The 21,395-nt window shown below is 36.2% G+C and overlaps 2 protein-coding genes and 1 long non-coding RNA gene across 3 annotated transcripts; 2 read left to right on the forward strand and 1 right to left on the reverse strand.

Annotated features, from left to right (window-relative positions):
• Nucleotides 1–92: 92 nt before the first annotated feature.
• LOC131023397 (uncharacterized) lies at nt 93–1,273 on the reverse strand. The gene is made up of 3 exons (XM_057952938.1): nt 1,214–1,273; nt 491–1,067; nt 93–371 (listed from the first exon to the last, which is right to left on the reverse strand). The coding sequence occupies exons 1-3, from the start codon at nt 1,271–1,273 to the stop codon at nt 256–258; spliced, it is 753 nt and encodes a 250-aa protein (XP_057808921.1). The 3' UTR covers nt 93–255.
• Nucleotides 1,274–1,372: 99 nt separating this feature from the next.
• LOC131021494 (uncharacterized) lies at nt 1,373–2,658 on the forward strand. Its single transcript, XR_009100963.1, has 2 exons — nt 1,373–1,763; nt 2,360–2,658. It is a non-coding gene; the product is annotated as an uncharacterized LOC131021494 (long non-coding RNA).
• An 11,594-nt stretch (nt 2,659–14,252) lies between these two features.
• LOC131021495 (uncharacterized) lies at nt 14,253–19,009 on the forward strand. The gene is made up of 6 exons (XM_057950704.1): nt 14,253–14,811; nt 15,544–15,779; nt 15,859–16,117; nt 16,817–16,996; nt 17,082–17,237; nt 18,560–19,009. Exons 1-6 carry the CDS (start codon nt 14,782–14,784, stop codon nt 18,731–18,733), a joined length of 1,035 nt encoding a protein of 344 aa, XP_057806687.1. The 5' UTR covers nt 14,253–14,781; the 3' UTR covers nt 18,734–19,009.
• Nucleotides 19,010–21,395: the final 2,386 nt, after the last annotated feature.

Raw genomic sequence — 21,395 nt, forward strand, 5'->3', positions numbered from 1 at the left:
AAATCTATATTTCAATGTTCCATTATCATTATTTTTTTTATGATCCATACAAGACACGTTCAGAGCACCACCAACACACACGAGAATTCACATAACTATGAATACGTTATGAGTTGTTCTTGAATTGAAATTACTGTACAGATAACTGAAGGAAGAATAATAATTTACAGATCTAGAAGCTTTAATAAGAAATTGTCATTAAACAATTTACAGTTTAGTAATACAAATCTGCCCTAATCCTACTTTTAATTGTGGTTAAATTTTTGTGCTAAGCCCATGTGTATGTGTGTGAGTGTCGAGGGCAGAAGTCGGCGGCCCGGGAAGCTCGCCGGTGATGGCGTGGCGGCGGCAGACCCGCCGTTGACTCCAACCTGTCGAAAAAAAAAAAAAAAAAAGGGGAGAGATATCAGTTTTTATTTGAAAATGAGAGATTAAAGAAAGAGGAAGTGAAATTAGGGTTTATTTTCCGGCGACAAAGGCGGCGGCGCACCACGGCGGGGCGTCTGCTGTTCTGTTTCCGTTAACAGAGAAGAACGAGCGAGGGAAAAAGGTTTGAGAGAGATGGTCGGGGCTGAGATGGTGGTGAGCGGCTGGACAGCGGGGCTGTTCGGCGGAGGACGACGGCGGTGGTGGTGGCTACGAAAGCTGCTACTGCCGGAGTCGAGAGAGTCAGAAGTGGCGTCGCCTGATCTACGGGCGGTGGCCGGAGATTCAAGGGAGAGGGGCGGATCGACGGTGGCTAGCTTCAGCTGCGGCGGCCGTCGGATTCTGCACAAATAGAAGGTGGGGCAGCGGCTGATCGCTGCTGAAATCACCGGAGGTCCGAAAGAGAGGGAGAATCGAGGGTGATGGTGAGGATGACAGAGCGGCGCTCGTCGCCGGGATGGTGGCACGCGGCCGTGAAGTCCGAGAGAGAGAGAGGGAGTGAGATCTGCAAATTGTATGAGTGTGTGCGTGTGTGTAGCGGCTGAGGGGGAAAAGAAGGGAAGGGGGTTGGGCTTTGAGGGTTGAGATGTAGGGCTTGAGAATTTGGGCCGAGTGTTGGGCTTGGTTGTGGGCCGATTTTTCTTTGTTTAATTTTCAGTTGGGCCTTATTTAAATACCACTTGGGCCGATTTTTTTTAAGGAAAATGTTGGGCCTTAATTCAATTATTTAATAGATGGCCCTATTATTGTTTAATTAACTTGGGCTGCCCATTTTATAGTGGGCTGCGAAAATTTTTAAGAAAAAGGGGGAGGTCCTTGATTTAATTATTTTAAATGGGCTGCCCATTATTTATTAATTGGACTTATAGCAAGGTTTGAATAAATTTTATTTAAAGAATAATTTGCATAATAATATTATTATTATTATTATGTGCATATACGATTAAGCATGAGATGATTTGTATAATAATATTATATCATTATTATGTGCATATTTTAAGTAATTACTTACCATATGCTAAGTATGCATTTGCATCATGCAATAAAAGTATTTATGATTTAATTGGTTTTATTTATAAATCCAATTATTTAAGAAAATTGAGTAAGAATATTGTTGGTGTTCTTAACTCAAGAGAAATATTTTCAAGTATTTATTTATTAAATTTTGAAAACCCGGCTAAGTGAATCATAGAATGTTAAGCACTACACCATGACTTAAGATTAGATACAAGGAGACCTATTGAGAATAGATTTCTTGTAGGCTTCGAGCATCAGAAGGATTAGCACTACTATTCCGATTCAGAGATAAGGTTAAACGACAGGCTTTGCCTATACAGGTGGGCATTACTTTTACTATACGTATATAGAGATCCCCTGCGTGTCGTAGGCCTCTTATACGAATATATGCATGAGATGATTTTAACTGTTAATTTCAGTTTATTATTATGCCCAAATGATAAATGACTCTTATGAAATAAAAATGAAATGTTTATGAAATGAAATGAAATGTTTATGAAATGATTGACTGCCAAAAATGTTTATGTTTTTATATGTATCCTATCTGTGTTGGTTCGCCAACTTTAAAGGAAATCCAATTGGGATCCTATGCTAGACAAAGGTCGCTAGCTAGGGTTAACGTGTACACTTATGGAGACCGCGAGTCGCTTGCGACCGGTCTTGGCGTCCGTGGTAAGGAGGCCTCCTTCCCGGCGCGTGACAGAAAGGAACAGATATGGATCATATGAAGGAAAATGATCGGCCGATCGACTTTATGAAAATGAAAGAAATATTTTAGTAAGCGCAGGTCATTTAAGAAAACCCCTGTGTGTTACTGTTATGGCAGTTCAATTTATATATGTATGCATGTTGTATTTTCGGCTATGCCCACTGAGTATTTTTATACTCAGCCCTGCATGTATTTCTAAATGTGCAGGTTGAGCAATTGATGGAATGGAATGATGTTGAGCGGGTGTTCCTTTGACATTTCAAGAAATATAACCTTGAGTATACATCTTCATATGTATATCTCACACGTTTTTCCGCTGCAAAACACTTTGATTAGGATAACTCTATGGTATGAAGTTGTTACACGTGTTATTGGGTAACCCACCTTAATCAGTTCTCTTTTATGTGTATGTTTTATAAGTATCCAAATGATCATATATGATCCTAGCTTTTTATCTATAAGTGATATTTTCATATACTTTAATGTTAAGTAATTGTCCATTTCCATTTTTTTATTGTTCACCCCAAGTCATAACCCCTGTTAACCCGTCATTGGGAAGTGGGCTGTGACAACAGCAGAGTGCCTCCCCACCAAAGAAAGGCGGCCGGAGGAAGGAAATGGCCACCAAAATCAAGCACGACAAGGAAGGAAGGATCCGTCGTACTTACCTTCCCGAGCATACGGATCTCATCGTCCAAATTTGGGCGGAGGAGACCAACGACGCCATCCGTGGGACGGATCAGAAGGGAGAGGCGTATTGGGGCCGGATCCGCGCACGTGTGAACCCCATCCTCGGCGTCGACCTTAAGATCAAGCAACTTCAAGGCCACTGGTCCCGGGTGAGCGCGGATGTGCGTCTCTGGGAAGCTATTTGGGTGGAGACGCGCAACAATTGGCCCTCCGGTCATTCGGATGATATGCTTCGTGACAAGGCCCAAATCCTCTTCAAGGCTTGAAGCCCACAAAGGGCCTCCTTCAATTTCTGAAACGCGTGGAAAGTTCTCCGGAACAATCCCAAGTTCAAGTCTATGTACCTCGTTGGAGACGTGCATGCCTCCAAGAGGACAAAGACTACGGAAGAGGGTGGCTTCACCACCTCGGCGTCGGGCGAGAAGATCTCTTCTGCCCGGCCCATTGGCAACAAGGCGGCGAAGGCTGCAAAGGGGAAAGGGAAGGCAGCAGCGTCGCATACGAGCTCGGAGCCTCCACCGGAAATAGTGGAGAGGTTGGACAGGTCCGACCAGCAGATGAGGGCATTCACCGCCTAGTACCAGTGGAGGAACGATATCAGGGAGAGAGAGCTCGATATGTGTTGGGGATGGATCCAACAACCACGAAATAGGACGTCGGGCATGTCCGGATCGGCGGGCACTAGCAACCTGAGAACCACAAACACGTTAGAGCCCTTCTAGGAACACCGGTGGGGGTGTCGATGGAAGGGCCTCCGACGCTCAAGTCAGTTCAACAATAAAAGATATTTGACGGAATTCGTAAAAATAATAATAAAACGTAAAATTAATGAACTAATAGAGCAAAGTTGAAGTAGTCGGTCTGGTTGGTCGGACTAGTCAGCCTGACGGGTCAGGGTTGTTCTGAACTTCAAACCGTGAGAGCGTGGAGGCGGATCGATTGGGCAAGAAAGCAAATCATGTCGAGTATAAGCGCAGGTAGCAGTGATTAGAGTATGAATGATCTATATCCGGTCTGACCTAGTTGATGTTTATTTATAATGTGGTCGTCTGACGACTAGGGTTTGGTTGACATGTCTCCTCAAACCCTAGTCGTTCCGATATTCGTGGGATTGACGTTTATCCTTTCCTCCTGCCTTCATCCCCAAGTCATTGCCTTTTCTAGGGTTTGAGTCGTTGGGCCTGAATGACTTGGCATATGGGTTGGATTAAAATTGAGTCAGTTTTTGAACGGACTTAAGTGCTGGGCTGTGAATATTAATTTAAGTGGGCCATACAAATTTTACCCACTACAATATGCAGCTCCTAAACGCGGATACGACGCACATGACGGACGCACAAAGGGCATTGCACGCGTCCATGGTCGCCGACGTGCTCAGGCGTCGTGGTCTAGACTAGGATTTTAATTATGTGATTTTAACGATGGGGTAATATGATTTTTTTTTTTAATTTGTTACAACCAAAGAAAGGAAAAAACTCACTCACACTCTAGCTCCTAGGGTGACTCGAACTCCCGACCTATTGGTTGGAAGGGAAGCGTCTTACCAACAGACTGCGCTTCATCGTCACGATGGGGTAATATGATGTTTTAGGTGTTTTTAATTTTTATGTAATTTTTTTTTAGGTTTTAGGTGTTTTTAAATTTTTATGTAATTTTTTTTTTATGTTTTAGGTGTTTTTAAATTTTATGTTTAATGGCGTATTTAACTATTACAAAAATATGTTATTTAAATTATGCAATAAAATTTAAATGAAAAACATAAAATCAAAATTAATGTTATCAAGTAGGCTATCAAGTAACCCTAATGCAGCACTACCGACTCAATAACACAACCACTATCAAGTAGGCTATCAAGGAACCCCATTGCGGATGCTCTAATGCCCCTATTGTTACGAGTCACGCTCGCTAAAGCCCCTAACCCAATCTTTCCTTATAGACTTATAGTGTATAAACCCATAAATTATCAATTAATGGATTTAATTATTCTGCTCATACGTCCCTCCTACGTTGACCTCTCGCTCGAAGGAGAGATGCCCAAAAAACATTAAGATTTAGAAAGACCCAATTCGGCCTCTCAAAAATGGGCAAAGTCATGGATCGCAGCTCCAACACCAGTTGTACTCTTCGGAGGCTGAAATTTCTTTCGTCTTATGCCCAAAGTTTACTTGTGACCAAAATCCCTTAACCAAATAGTGACCAATTAATTAATCATATTGCCCAGACCGTTTGAATCAAACCTAGTATATTAGGAATATATTCATTCATTTATTAACACCAAATAGATCTCACGAATTTAAGTGTTAATGCTTAAATAATCTTGTGGGCCCATTTTTTCACTCACTAACATAATTAATTTTTTCCACTTTTCTTAATTTGTGGCCCCTTTATCCATTAACTAAATAAACAATACAAATTTTCTTAAAACTTGTGTTACCATCTCTTAGGACATTATTTCGTGGATGGAGGGAGTACTTCGTAAATGATGATATTCTCCCGTCTCATTCATGATGGCTCACTTTCCCTTTTTCGTCTAACCTATTCTAAAAAAGAAAACCACATTCTCTCACAAAAAGTTGTGGGTTGACAAACATGGTTTTCGTACCTCAATATCGCATGAATTGTTGTCATTTTCCCCCATGAATTGATTGCTAATATGTGTTTGTATCCCAATTTTGAGTTTTGTTGAGTTTTAATTCCTTGGTGTAGTTTTGGAGTGATTTCAGGGAAAATCAAGAATTAATTGGAGGATTTTGAAGACATGAGATCGAAGTACGTCTCGAGAGGAATCCGTGAGCGCAAACGGCGACCAAATCCGAGTCCGGACGAGGGAGAACGGAGCAAAACGAGCGGCCTGCGCAATACGCCCAGTAGCCCGCGGTCACCACCCGCGGCCGCGGGGTGGGACCGCGGGTCAGCTGTTCCCGACTCAGGAGACACCCGCGGTCACCACCCGCGGCCGCGGGGCGGGACCGCGGGTCCCCTGAGCATCCCCCACGTTTGAAGGCCGCGGACGCGGGCCGTGACCGCGGGAAAAGGGCGGGGCTCCCCCAAATGGACCCCAAACGCGTTTTTAACCCCTTTCCTCACATTATTCATCATCCCCAACATCACACACCCACTCCATCTTCCCCAATTCTCTCCAATTCCAAACCCTAGCCTCCATTCTCTACCATTTTTTCTCTCTTCCACACACAAAAACAACACCAAAATCAAATAAAGAAGGGGGAGACTTGGAAAGGAGCTCATCAAGACTACATGATTGAAGATCAAGATTATAGGATTTGTCTATGAATCTCTATCTCTCTATATCTTTATTTATGTTTTCTTATGACTTGAGATTTGCTTTTATTATGAATATGCTTGGCTAAAATCTCTTATCTTAGGGATTAGATTAGATGGATTTGTAATGGATTGATTTCTTTGTTCAATATATATCTTGATTGTGCTTATTGTTATATTTTCAAGTCCTAGATTTATCTCTTGTATGATTGGTTGGCCACCTTTTGTGCATTTCTAATTTGTGATTTGAATCGGGAGAGGATAATTACAATAGATTAGGAGTTTGATACATATCATCTCAATAAACCGGGAGGTTGATAGGTGGGTGAGGGCTTGTTGATCTTTTGTGCTCTTGGGAGTTATAGGTTAGAAATTGACCGGGGACGGCAATTATGACCCGTAATCTACTGTTTTAGTCGTCCGGGAGGGGGCTAGAACTAGTGGGGAGATCGCCCTAGATAAGTAGGCCATATCAAGATTAATATTGCTTTAGATTGAAGTTCATTACGATCCATCGAAATCTAGTCCCTAGGATAACTTTCCTTCGAGTCATTCCCCAATTTATTAACTAAGTTTATCTTGTTGTTATTTTATTTATTTGCTTATTTAGCTTTGTTTTAGTTCTCAATATCTCTTCATCTTTGGTTGTCTAAATAGATTGAAAACAACTTATTAATAGTATTTAGAAGTTTAAATTCACCAATCCTTGTGGAATACGACCTTGCTTCCCTTATATTGCAACTACACCGTATACTTGCGGCGTGGTGAAAATAATAGCGAACAAGTTTTTGGCGCCGTTGCCGGGGATTGGTTGAGTTTTTACTTTTGATATTGTGAAAAGTTGTTTTTATCTAATTTAGATATTGTTTTTATGTTTGTTTATTTATATGTTTATTTGTTTTTGTTAGAGAAAATTGCTCCACAACCGTAAAAGCGGCACCAAAAATGGATGATGGAAGGAATGAGTTGGTTGAGCAACTCCAACTACAATTGGCGTTGATGCAACTTAAGTTGCGTGTTTTGGAAGCCAAAAGAAATTGTAGGCAACCAATGATCCAAAAAGCCTTCCAACCAACACCTTCCTATGGTGACTTTTATGACATGGGGTGCAATGCCATGGAGTGGCAATCACCATTGGAGTATGAGGACCATTTCAATAGTTGGAATTATGAAATTTCTTATTCCACTCAAGAAGGCTTCCAAGGGGGAAATCGATGCTATCAAGAGGAGAAATCAAATTCAAAAGACGATCTCCTTCAATGCTTCATAGCTACACAAGCTTGGATAGAAAAAAGTCTAGCAAAATCGGAGGTTATGCTAGAAGAGCAAAGAAGGTCTTTGGCTACCACTATGGAAAATCAAAAGCGAATTGATGATTTGTGCATGGCCATTAGCCTTCAAAATGGAACCTTGTATGAGGAACCAATGCCAATGCTAAGTGAAGAGCCTCAAGAAGTTGAAGAAGAGTATGAAGAAGATGAGGATCAATTCTCCAAACCCCTTGAAGTCGAGAGCCCAACTTTTCCGACACAACCTCTACAATTTCAAAAAGATGAAGATTTCACAAGCTTTAAAGAAAGCAAAGTCAAAAATTTTGTCGATCCTTACCTCGCCACAGGCGATTCTATGAAGGCTTGCTTCTTTCACTTTTATTTATCTTCATCTTTTGATTTTCACTTTGATTTGTCTAATAAGGAATTGTTTGAGTGTGGTGGTACTCTAGATGGTGAACGAGATTACCATGACGCCCGGGATGTCTCAAGAATTGCAAAGCCACCATATTTTTGGGTCGCGGTGGATGGAGCATGCAAATTTGATGAGAAATGGCCACCACCTAAGCCTCCACCTCGTTTGTGAGTACGAGACAAGTAACCATTTTCTCCTTCATCCAAACTTATTTCTCCTTTGTGTGAAATAAGTTTGGGGGGAGGGTGAAGATGGGTTACTTATCTCGTTTATCCGTTGTTTATTTATTTAGTTAGTTTAGTTTTCGAATAATGAGATTTTGTCTCTGTTTTTGAGCTTTTCCTTGTCTTTTGTTTTTGAGCTTGATTGTTGAAAAACATGAGTTGGATGAAATGTGTGTTGGGCTTATGATATGAATGTTGCTTTTGAAAAGAAATTGTGTGTATCACTTGTGGATTATGCATGAAAAGTTTGAACTTGTGACAAGTGAGTTAAATGTTTTGCCTCCAAGAACTTGATAATGAGCTTGTAAGATTTGAGCCATTGATTGTCATATTATCACAATCTCATTTTGTTCTTGAGTGTAAATCGATTGAGCATGTATGTTGGTCTCTAGAACTTGCCATGAGTCCTCTCTTGAAAATAAAAGTAGATGTGTTGTTAATATTGAAGTGATTTAAGGCCATCTTTGTTAGCCACTTGACCCCAATTGTGCCAAATTCTCATATGATCCTAGTTTACCCCTTTTGTGCCTTGTAGCCTTTCTTTGAATGAACCAATGATAAAGGGGTAGAACTTAGAGTGTTAGTGGTTGCTTTGATGAAGAAAAAAGTTTGGGAAATGATTGAAATTGCTTATCAAGCTTTGATTGTGTGAAAATCACTAATCCCCTATGAGCTCAAAAAGAAAAAGAAATGAAAATGAATGTGAATAAAAGAGCATAAAGGGGAGTGATTTGCCTTTTGAATCATAGCCATGATAGATATCACTAAGGATGAAAAGATGAAATGTAGGGATTTTGGTTTTTGATTGATAAGAGAAATGGTGAAGTTGATTTGTTCATTGTGATTGATGGATTGTGGGATGAGTCACTTTGCCTAAAAAAACTACTCACCTTACCAAAGAGCCCTCATTACAACCCAATGAAAGCCCTTTTTGATCTCTATTTATAACACATTGAAGCATAGAGAGTTAGGACAAATGGCAAGCCTATGGTAGATTGCATGCATTGTTTCGAATTGAGTGTAAACACGTCCATTCTAAACACTTGAGAGTCGAGTGCATCATTGAAACATTCACCTTGTGAGGATTCAAGCTTGGAGGCTATAATGTTGAACTTACTATCACTTGTGACTTCTTGAAATGCATATCTACTTGTGATACACTAGTGAAATATTTTGAAAAAAATTTGAAGCCCTTGAAATGACACCAATTCATTCTCACATGTTTGTTATCTTTTATTTCTCTTCTCTTTGTTGTTTGGGGACAAACAACGCTTTAAGTTTGGGGGGGTTGACAAACATGGTTTTCGTACCTCAATATCGCATGAATTGTTGTCATTTTCCCCCATGAATTGATTGCTAATATGTGTTTGTATCCCAATTTTGAGTTTTGTTGAGTTTTAATTCCTTGGTGTAGTTTTGGAGTGATTTCAGGGAAAATCAAGAATTAATTGGAGGATTTTGAAGACATGAGATCGAAGTACGTCTCGAGAGGAATCCGTGAGCGCAAACGGCGACCAAATCCGAGTCCGGACGAGGGAGAACGGAGCAAAACGAGCGGCCTGCGCAATACGCCCAGTAGCCCGCGGTCACCACCCGCGGCCGCGGGGTGGGACCGTGGGTCAGCTGTTCCCGACTCAGGAGACACCCGCGGTCACCACCCGCGGCCGCGGGGCGGGACCGCGGGTCCCCTGAGCATCCCCCACGTTTGAAGGCCGCGGACGCGGGCCGTGACCGCGGGAAAAGGGCGGGGCTCCCCCAAATGGACCCCAAACGCGTTTTTAACCCCTTTCCTCACATTATTCATCATCCCCAACATCACACACCCACTCCATCTTCCCCAATTCTCTCCAATTCCAAACCCTAGCCTCCATTCTCTACCATTTTTTCTCTCTTCCACACACAAAAACAACACCAAAATCAAATAAAGAAGGGGGAGACTTGGAAAGGAGCTCATCAAGACTACATGATTGAAGATCAAGATTATAGGATTTGTCTATGAATCTCTATCTCTCTATATCTTTATTTATGTTTTCTTATGACTTGAGATTTGCTTTTATTATGAATATGCTTGGCTAAAATCTCTTATCTTAGGGATTAGATTAGATGGATTTGTAATGGATTGATTTCTTTGTTCAATATATATCTTGATTGTGCTTATTGTTATATTTTCAAGTCCTAGATTTATCTCTTGTATGATTGGTTGGCCACCTTTTGTGCATTTCTAATTTGTGATTTGAATCGGGAGAGGATAATTACAATAGATTAGGAGTTTGATACATATCATCTCAATAAACCGGGAGGTTGATAGGTGGGTGAGGGCTTGTTGATCTTTTGTGCTCTTGGGAGTTATAGGTTAGAAATTGACCGGGGACGGCAATTATGACCCGTAATCTACTGTTTTAGTCGTCCGGGAGGGGGCTAGAACTAGTGGGGAGATCGCCCTAGATAAGTAGGCCATATCAAGATTAATATTGCTTTAGATTGAAGTTCATTACGATCCATCGAAATCTAGTCCCTAGGATAACTTTCCTTCGAGTCATTCCCCAATTTATTAACTAAGTTTATCTTGTTGTTATTTTATTTATTTGCTTATTTAGCTTTGTTTTAGTTCTCAATATCTCTTCATCTTTGGTTGTCTAAATAGATTGAAAACAACTTATTAATAGTATTTAGAAGTTTAAATTCACCAATCCTTGTGGAATACGACCTTGCTTCCCTTATATTGCAACTACACCGTATACTTGCGGCGTGGTGAAAATAATAGCGAACATGGGTTCCATCACTTTCTATCATTTTTATTCTTTGATCACTATTCTTCTTAATAACTGTGGCAAAGATAAATGAGTCATTATCAATAGGACGAATGGAGTAGTTTTTATAAAATCAAATGATACTTTATATAAAAATAAATGATTCATTACACATGATATTTTGAATAATTGAAAATGACACTTTAAATACATGCAAATGATACTTTTGAATATGATCGAGAAGGACTTGAAAAAAAAGTATTTTATTATTATTATTATTATTATTATTATTATTATTATTATTATTATTATTATTATTATTATTATTATTATTATTATTATTATTATTTTACAAAAAAATTGCATAAATCTCCAACTGAGCATATTTATAAAAGAGCATATAAATGCTCTAGGTGGGTTTCCAACCCACACCCTGCAACTGTTACGCTCATATGTCCCATTTATTTTGAGACATTTTTTTTGGACGTTCCATCTATTTTGAGATATTTTTTTGTTTGGCAAAAATTTATCTTTAATTCACCTTTTCACTTTTACACCTACACATAAAATACTATATTTTTAATTTTCGTGCTCAAAAAAAGGTCTTAAGATAATCGGGACGAAAGGAATATTAATACTAACATTCTTTTTATACATAGAATATACGAAGCGCATCATAAGTTTTAAATAAGGTGGAGCGCACACAAATGCGCCTCAAATAAAATTTATATGGACTAGAAAAGATAGTAGTACTTTTCTGCTGTTAATACAATTACATATAAATATGAAATTCCCTTCAAAAGAAAATTTTAAATATCAAATTAATAGTGAAATAAAAAAACTGAGAAAGACAGAATTATTGATGAGAAGGCATCCTTTTTCAACATAAAAAAATAAGCACTTATATTTTTAAAATCCTCTATGAATTTTCCGAATCACAATTTTGTCGGAAAGTGAGAGTCGTTTAGTTCCACCCTAAAAAGTTGAGATATACAGATAATAGTCCACTAGTAAGCATCTTTCTTTTTTGCCACATAAAAAATGAATGTATCGTATTTTCTCAACTCTTCTTCCTCTTTTTGTTTTTAGGTCGAAAAAAACTTGCAGATGCTACCAAAGTGTATAGTAGTAAATCTTATAGAAGGTGTTTCCGTGTTTGGTTTGAGTGATAATTGATAATTGATAAAATAATTTATTTTAATTAAGTGTTTGATTTGCATGATAAAGCCTGTAATTGATAATTCGGCCCGCATCTAATCATCCAATTGAGTGATTATTTATCACCTCAAAGTTAGATGAACCATTTAATCACTTCTTCAATCCTATCAATCATATTTATCTCATCCACCAAATCAAACGCCAATAGTGTAATAGTATACCACTAATAGTAGGGAATAGAAACGATCACCTACCCACCGTGGGCATGCATAACATGCCCACTATGATGTGACAATCGTAATTATAGTAAGATAATTTTAATTAGAGTAAGATTTATTAATTCTCTTTCTTAATTAAAATTGCCACATCAGTGGTGGGCATGTTATGCTTGCCCACGGTGGGTAGGTGATCGGTTCTGTAGTAGGGAATGAAATTCAGTGTACCACTCTTTATGTTCCACTCCATGTCCCACTTTCAATTTTGTTTAATTTCTTATATATATTTTCTTTAATTTCAATTTTATATGCTTTAGTTTAATTTTATGATTATTAACTAGGGTTTAATCCATCAATTTAGGGTATATAATTATTTTTTATCATTTAATTTCACTTTTATTAGTTAATAATAAGTTGATAAATTCAAAGTTATGGTATATACTTTTAAAAAAATTTAATCTTTTGAAATATAAATTAAATACAACTCATAGTATTATAATAAATTTTATTTTTATAAAAAAATATTTTTAAAATAATAAATATAAGCATGGGACACAGTGACACACATAAAATTGTGGGACACTGAATCTCATCCCTAGATATTTGCATAGAATTTTGACACTTAATTTTTCAGAAATTACGTGAATGAAAACATCGTTTTGATTCATATTTTTAAAAAATGTTAAGTCAAAAGTCAATACAAATCTACAATGTTCCGCCTACCATTTTTGTCTTTTTTTTTTTAATCAGGAAAAGAATTGAGAAATTTTATTAAAAAAGAGAGCAGGGGAACGGTACAAGAGGTACCACAGGAGAGAAGTGTACAGCCGGAGAACAGCCATAAAACAGAAGATCACAAGGGGAGGAATAACCTAAAAAAAAAAAACTCACATGAAGACAGCCACCGAGACGAAACACGAAGCTACCGCTGCAACTTCAGTTAAGAACATTTGGAGAGGTGACCCAAGATTGAAAATCCCAGTTCACCGTTCCCAACTTGTAAACTTTAAACTAATTCCACAATCTCGACTTTATCTTGGCCACCATTTTATCAATGTCACATTTCCCTTGGTTGAACACACAATCATTCCTCATCTTCCAGATACACCAAGTGTGAAAATGTCACATTTTTGTCTTCTAATATCAAAAGCCACGAATGTACGTGTGTTGATCTAGCGGTAAGAGGTTAATGTCCAAAACTTTGAGGTCTTAGATTCGAATCTTTCATCGTGTGGTTTTAAATTTCTTTATTTACTCATATAATTAACTTATTAAAAATATATCAAAAGTCATGATATTTTTATTGTAATCTCAATAGTTCAACCCTTCCACTAGGGAAATTTAGATACTCGTATTCATATATAGAGAATAATCGTACCAAAATTTAGATACTCGTATTCATATATAGAGAAATTATGTTATCCGTACTCGAACTTAAACGTTATTCGATTATCGATTAAATAAAAGGTCCATTAAATTATTTCTATAAAAAGAAAAAATGACAAAGCACTCACTAAATATGCATTTACATTGACATTCATAAGCAATCAAAATACATTAAATTAACCAATATAAATGTATTTATATGCTACGAAACACATGTAATAAAATTATAGATTATATCAAACATTCACTAATAAATTGGCTAATTCACGTAAATACTCTCCGTAGAAAATTATCGATTTGATTGAGTTAAGTTAATTCTTAATATATTGATAGGGTTTATATTTATTATTCAATATTTTATTAATTATAAGTTAATTTAATTTTAAATTTTAAGTTAATATCTTTCATTCTCACGTAAATACTAATTATTCTCCATATTAATAGCTTAAGTTTCAGGCCACCATTGGGCCAAATGTCGGGTATCGATTACCCAATAATCCACGGCTTTCGATTCGATTCAAATATAATCAATACCTAGTATTCAAATAAGGAGGACTACCTTTGAGTGATATCATCAAGAGTTCAATTTCTCCAAAACAATAAATAATTTAAAATTTGAAGCCTAATTTATTCAATAATAAATTACCAAAAAAACATATCCTTTTCCACATAGAAATAAATCGCAAAATATTTTGTAATACCAAAGTAGAACAATTCTTGCCTAACGCGTTGTGGACCAAAACATAAGTCATAACAAAGATTTGAAAGAAAACATCAAAGGCGTCGTCAGCTTTACCCATTTGCACGCCTGAAATCTCACGTAGCACTGCTGTATTTTAATGGAATTATTTGCACATTGCAAAATAAATTAAATTCTCTCCAACCCGTTGTACCCACACAGACACACACTCTTTGTGCAAGATTCGACGCTGTAATAAGAATTTGGTGTAAAATACGGAGAAGAAGAAGGAAAAAGATAGTAGCAGCGGAAAGAGCGCCCCCAGCTGTTTGCCTTTATTATTTTTGTTCTTAACGAGGAGCTTCAAATTCTGCCGCTGACTCTAGTCAAGTACCCTTGAATTCTCTTCTTTCAAGATATATTATATATATATATATATATGCATTGCATTGTTTCTAGAGAATATAAAAATCTGTTCTTGGAGATGGTGGAGGAGTAGTTGAAGAAATCTGAGCTCTTTGAGAAGAACCCTTTTGTTTTTTCTTCATTCTTGGGAGTTACTATGGCCGAAGAAATCTGTCTTTTCACAAAGGTTAGATTTTGGGTTCTTGTATTTTTGTTTTTGCTTTTGGTAGATTTATTTGAGTTGAAGTAATATTGTTGAGGAAATTGAGATTTTTCTTTCGTTGTCTTGCTCATGTTTCAGAAACTTGAGCTTTGATAAGTTTGAGTTCAATAGATAGTACTAGTAGAGTTGGATTTGAGCTTTTACCCTTGGCAAGTGTCAATGAAGGTTTGGGTTTTAGGTTTTTAAGTAGTTTTGGCTTCTAAAAATTCTTGAAATCTTGTTTGAAATTTACAATTTTGAGATTAAAGTATTTTTCTCTTTCAATTTGGTTTCATTCTTGTTGAATAGGGTTGATTTTCTTTTCTACCTGTGTGTTTATATTTACTGCATTCTGGTAAATTGTTTTTGCCATTTTCTGTGACATCTAAAATGGCATGCCTATAATAAAGCAAATTTCTTGTGGAAGAAAAGAAAACTGAAAGAGTATGCTGTTGTTCTTTATGAGATCTATAGCTTTATGCTAAATTTAATTATCTCAATTTGTTTATTATATGGATTTTATTTATTGTGTTGTTATTTAAGTAGACTCACTCACTCACAGTCACTTGAAATAACAAATTGATTCATAGTATGATGGATTTTATTTGGAGATGGTAGGGAGAGGTAGTTTCCATCAAACTCTTGTATCGAATTTTGTTGCTGAACTAAGTTGTTTGTGTATTGTCACACTTACCATTTCCATCTTCAAATTCACAGGACTCCATAATCATAAAACCTCCCAAGAAATCTCCTGCTCCGTTGAGGATGCTAGTTTTAGTATTTGCTATGGCCTGTGGTATTTATATCTGTTCAGTCTGTTTAAAACAAACTAGTATTCATACAAGAACTAAGTTCCACCACATCGAAGTTAGTCAGAGGCATTGTCATGATAACGCCATCGATAGGTCTCAAACTCCGTTCTTGCACTACCCGGTGCCCATTTCATTTAGCAGGCAAGTACTGCTTATGTTTAAAAACAAGCTTGCTAGTATGGAAAGTACAAGATATGACTATTCTCTAATTTTATGGCAGGGCCGAATGTGCTAGTAATCCAGTGCGGCTTTTTGCTATTCTATCAATGCAAAGATCCGGAAGCGGATGGTTTGAGACATTGTTGAACAACCACACCAATGTGAGCTCGAATGGGGAGATATTTTCTGTTAAAGAAAGGAGAAGCAATGCTTCTTCAATTATGTCAACTCTGGATAGAGTTTACAATTTGGACCTGTTCACCAGTGCTTCCAAGAACGAGTGCTCAGCCGCAGTCGGCTTCAAGTGGATGCTTAACCAGGTGAGATAAGAATGTTTCCAGCGAGGTGCTTGTCTTTCTACACTCTTTCTGTTTCACGCCTTATAAATTTGGGATTCTGTGGCATTGTCCTGCACTACGGAATCTGTTTTAGGGAACTCCTAGCATTCACCGTAAATAAAATGTGCTTTTTGCTTCCAACTACAAGGTAAAAGGAGTGAACCGAGAAGCTCAAGTTCATGTGGTAAATGTTCCATCGACAAATCATGTGATAGTCATCTATCTGGTGATTATCTTTCCGAGAAAAGCTAGAAGGGAATTATTATCGGATGCTAGGCTTTGTCTGAACAATTTCACCCATTTTCTATGAGAAAGAATACCAAGATGAATTTCTCAGATATACCCCTCTTTTTTAGAGATAAAAGTCTGTATTATACCCCTTAGCATGATTATCCCTGAGGTGTTTGTAAAGATATCGATGAACAGGGAACTACAGCTCGTAAGTAGCACTAAATTGAGCAGTATTATTAGCAGTATTAGAGGATTGCTTAAATGGGAGGAAGGATCAGGAACACCTCTAGTTAAATAGTAAAGATTCTGTATGTTTTCAGGACTTCGTTTCACATAGTTTATCTCAACAATTAGAATCGGGTATTTGTGCAAATATTTCCTGAGTGCTTCGCTTTGCAGGCTTCATCTTGAGTAACATATTTGACTTTCACATTACTGTTGATGCTGCAGGGGTTGATGGAATACCATAAGGAAATCGCAGATTACTTCAACAATAGAGGTGTTTCTGTAATCTTCCTTTTCCGGAGAAATCTGCTTAGGCGGATGGTTTCTGTTCTTGCTAATTCTTATGACCGCTATGCTAAACTCCTAAATGGGACGCACAAGTCTCATGTGCACTCACATGAAGAGGTACGGTGCCACTTGTCACTTTCAACTCGCGTCTAACCAACTGTATGTGCTTATGGGATCTGATCCCTTGATCTGCTTATCGTAGGCTGAGGCTCTTTCCAAATATAAACCAGAAATCAATGCAACATCATTGATGAAGGATTTAAAGGTCATGGAGAAGATGGTCTTGGCAGCGCTGGAGTATTTCAGCAGCACAAGGCATATTATTTTATATTACGAGGATCTCATAAAAAATCGAACTGTAAGTTGCTTTTCATCTTCCAAAGCAAGCTTTATTTTTCCTGTTATTTTTTAATGCCACCTGTCTGTATTGTTTGCTTCTTTATCTGCTGTTATTCTTTTCAATGCTTGTAGAGAAGTGAATCAGTGATACACACTTAAATCATAATCTTTTAACTTTATTAGTAGTTATTGAATCCAGGATTTAGTAGACTAATTTTGTTCATATATCAAGTTATAGAGATATTTATAATTTAGTTAAGGGGTCTGTCTATTAGAAATAGTTGTTAGAGTTGTGCATTTTAATCATGGAATAAGAAAAAAAGTGTTCTTGCTCTCTTGTGTCTCTCCTTTCTTCCCTTTCTTCATTTGAAGGGGCTTCCTTTATGCATTTGAAGGAGCTTGTGCTCACTTGAAGAGTGTGTAAACTAGAATTTGTACCCGCTCGAAGCTCTCTTGAAGAGTGAGTGGTGTGATATGAAATTGTATTGAATAGAACTATTTCAAGCAAGTGCAAGCTCCTTAAAATAAGGAAAGGGGAGATGGAAACCCCTTAAAGTGAAGAAAGGAGACACAGAGTGCAGGTAGAAGACTTTACTCTTCTACTCCCTCCATTCCACAAGAGTGTGCACTTTTTGCCATTTAGGTATGTCGCATAAGAGTGTGCATTTTCTATTTTAGACACTATCTATCCCACCACAACACTACAAAAAGTGTGTCTATTTCGCCACTCTCAACACACTCAACTAACATTAGTATTAAACATATACCTCCAAAACTCCAAAAGTGATTCACACTCTTAAGGGACGGAGGGAGTTGCATAGTTGATCTTGACTAAATGGATGGCCATAATTAGTTTTAATGCTCTTTATATATTAGATAATGCTTATCTATATGATATCATACAAAGATCAATTGTGCAAATTGGTTTTTAGTTAGTCCAGGGTAAGGTTTCTACTTCATCCTCCCTCCCTCCTGTCAAGATGCATTTACGTACGAAATCTTTAGGGGGCATTCACTTCGAGTGATAGAATAGATTGATAAAACATAGGATCGAGTATTTGAAGGGATAAGATGGTCAAATAAGCTCAAAATTGATCAATCCATCAAAGTAAATGGTAGATTAATTTGGATTATTTTCATCTATCCATCCTATGACTAAATGTAAACGCCCCCCTTAGACATGATAACTAGTGATAAATATAGAAGAGTAGGAATTGAGTGCAAAAACGTAGTTGTTAGTGTCACTCTTCTGTTATGCCTCTAACCTGAAAACTAAGATTCTCAGCCAATCCATTGTCACGAAAATTCATCATTACTTGTTGCATTTTCCATCTGCTGCAGAAACTGATGGATGTTCAAAGGTTTCTCGGGCTGCCGGAAATGGATTTAAGTAGTCGGCAGGTGAAGATACACCGGGGGCCGTTGTCGGAGAATATCAAGAATTGGGATGATGTCGACAAGAGTCTACGAGGAACGGTATATGAGAGCTTCCTCCACACTGACTACACTAATTAGTGACTGATGCAAAGCAGTTTAATTCTCTTATAGGAGTTTCACATTTTTTAACCAAATTTGTCAGGTGATCAATGCAATGTTGATCTCTATCTGCTTCTGTCCAATCCAAGCTTTCATCTTTAGTTTCACTTAGCCTTTTTGTTTTTTTCATCTTCATTTTATTTTTCCAAGGCACACGGGATGTATAGGTTTGTAATTTGTGCATAGACATTGATGTGAATTGAACCTACAGCGATATCAATAGATTTCATATCAGTGCATATGTATTTTAATTCATTGTTGAGAGGAACTAGCATTTGCACCCTGTGCAAGGTACGATAAACAATTTTATATTTATATAAAATTGATATCAATTCAATTGATATATTTATAAATATAATAAAAATAATAATTTTAACTGAATACTATATTTGAATTGAATATTGAAAAAATAAAAAAAATAAAGAAGAATTTACAAATATATATAAAATTGATATCAATTTATAAATATAATAGTAAAAAATAATTTTAACTGAATATATTCAAATTGTATATTAAAAAAATAAAGAAGAATTTACAATAATAAAAATTGATATCATGAAAAGGTAAAAAAAATTAAAAAATAAAAATAAAAAGAAATGAAAGCAAGATTTATTCAAAAAAAAAAGGTGAGAGAGAAGAAAGTTTTTTTTTATTTTAATCTTTAAAATATAACTTTCACATTTTAAATCAAATATTTACATAAAATATATCAAATTAAATTTTTTATCGTGATATTTAATTTGATATGCATATTAAACATTTTATAATTAGTTGAATTTCACAATTTTAGAAAGAAATAAAACAAAAAAGAAGAAGATAACAAATAAGAAAAAATATAGTTTACAAATAAATCTTCAAGTTTATTATAACTATAAAATTGCCACTCAATTTTGAAATCAATTTGAAATTAATTTCAAATTGAAATATTGACTTTTTACTATAGTATTATAGATGTTGTTAACTTATTGAGTGAATATATCAAAATAGCTATTTTCAAATTATAAAAATAAAAAATACTCGTAAAAAAAAGATAATTAAACAATTAATTTTGGTTTAAAGTACCATTTTGTCATTAATTCACGTCTAGCTTTGTGAATTGTAGGTAAAATACAATAAGTTCACAATTAAAAAACTTTGTGATTGTGAATTGCCGACAAAAAGTCAATTTATGACTAAAATGTTTTGTAATTGTACATATATATGACTAAAGAGATGTAATTGTGAATTATTATAATAATAAGGATATAATTGTAAGTGATCATTTTTATTCTAATACTAGCTATTTTATGGCCTTCTATTTATTTATGTATTTGGCTTTAATTTATTGGCTCGGTCTATTTAGTTAGTTTATATATAAAAGATTTCCTCTTTTATGTGTTTTTCGATATTCCTGAGAGAATCAACAACATTTCATTATTATCAATATACTATATTTTTTCGCTATTTTGTGAATATTAATGAACGAACTACCCTTCAAATAAGCTAAGCACAACTATATTGTATTAAAACATTACGACATTCTTGGGTTCCTGAAAAATGAAAACATTAAGACAAAAAAAGTTCACATAGCCACCAAACCTACGACACTATATTGTATTATAAAACCTATAAACCCAAGAAAATTGTATTCAAAACAGAACGCTCCCAATATTTTCTGGCACTAAACCAAAAAAGTTGCAATTATTCTTACTATTATAATTAATATAATTTATTTCCCCCAAAGTTAACGTTAATAGGCTGGTGGCTGCGATCCATAGAAAATTATGGAACTAATTCTTTTTATAATAAATTAATGCAGTCGCATTATAGTCAATTATAAATTAATTAAATTGAAAATTTTAATTCATTTAATTTATTTTTTAAATAAAAAGGAATTTAGACTGTATTGTCCAAATTGTAGTTATTTTTATTATCTTTTTATTTTTTATTTTTTATTTTTATTTTATTTTAGACATACAAAAATTAGAAAATAAAATTTAAAAAATAGTTATAACATGGACATACAATAAAAGATGAAAGTGCTTGAGCCCCCACCTCTAAGAGCATCTCTAGTGGCGACTCTAGTAGCTGGATTGATTCGGGACTGACGGAACTGAAAATCGACGAGCTTAAAATTCTTGGACCGAACCGAACTGATTTCGATGTTGAGACATAATCGAAACCGACCCTCTCGGTTTTGGTTCAATTTTGGTCCAAACCGACCAAAACAGGGTAGCCTAAAAAATGTTTTTTTTTCTTTCCATTTTTAATCATGTTTTAGCCTAGTTAACAACAACAATTCAATATACTACTTCCGTTCATGAAAATTGTGACCTTATTACTATATCGGTACGTCCCTGAAAATTGTGACATTTCCTTATTTGGAAATGACCTTACAAACTTTCTCTCTCACTATTTACAAAAAGGTGTGGTACTCAATCTCCACTCAAATACAACTACTACACTTTTTTTTAAAACTCGTGCCATCTTCGTTGGGTTACAATTGTTAGGGATGGAGGGAGTACTAATCAATACATTAAAATTCATAAAAACATTCATCGTATCATATCTCCTTGATTTCAAAGTCCATAAGTAACCTCCAAAAAAACGTCACAAAGTTCATGAGAGAGACTGTGTACTGCGACGTTGTGTGGTGCGACGT

This window comes from Salvia miltiorrhiza, chromosome 4, assembly GCF_028751815.1.
Source record: "Salvia miltiorrhiza cultivar Shanhuang (shh) chromosome 4, IMPLAD_Smil_shh, whole genome shotgun sequence".
Classification (NCBI taxonomy): Eukaryota; Viridiplantae; Streptophyta; class Magnoliopsida; order Lamiales; family Lamiaceae; genus Salvia; species Salvia miltiorrhiza.

Bases quoted from the DNA above. Each gene is read 5' to 3' on its own strand.
- LOC131023397 (XM_057952938.1), bottom strand. From the start codon at position 1,273: ATGGGCAGCCCATTTAAAATAATTAAATCAAGGACCTCCCCCTTTTTC. The intron at 1,068-1,213 runs GCAGCCCACTAT...AATTAAACAAAG, and splicing joins CCTTTTTCTTAAAAATTTTC to AAAAATCGGCCCACAACCAA. The intron at 372-490 runs GTGCGCCGCCGC...TTTTTTCGACAG, and splicing joins ACAGCAGACGCCCCGCCGTG to GTTGGAGTCAACGGCGGGTC.
- LOC131021495 (XM_057950704.1), top strand. From the start codon at position 14,782: ATGGCCGAAGAAATCTGTCTTTTCACAAAG. The intron at 16,118-16,816 runs GTGAGATAAGAA...TTGATGCTGCAG, and splicing joins TCAAGTGGATGCTTAACCAG to GGGTTGATGGAATACCATAA. The intron at 17,238-18,559 runs GTAAGTTGCTTT...CATCTGCTGCAG, and splicing joins ATCTCATAAAAAATCGAACT to AAACTGATGGATGTTCAAAG.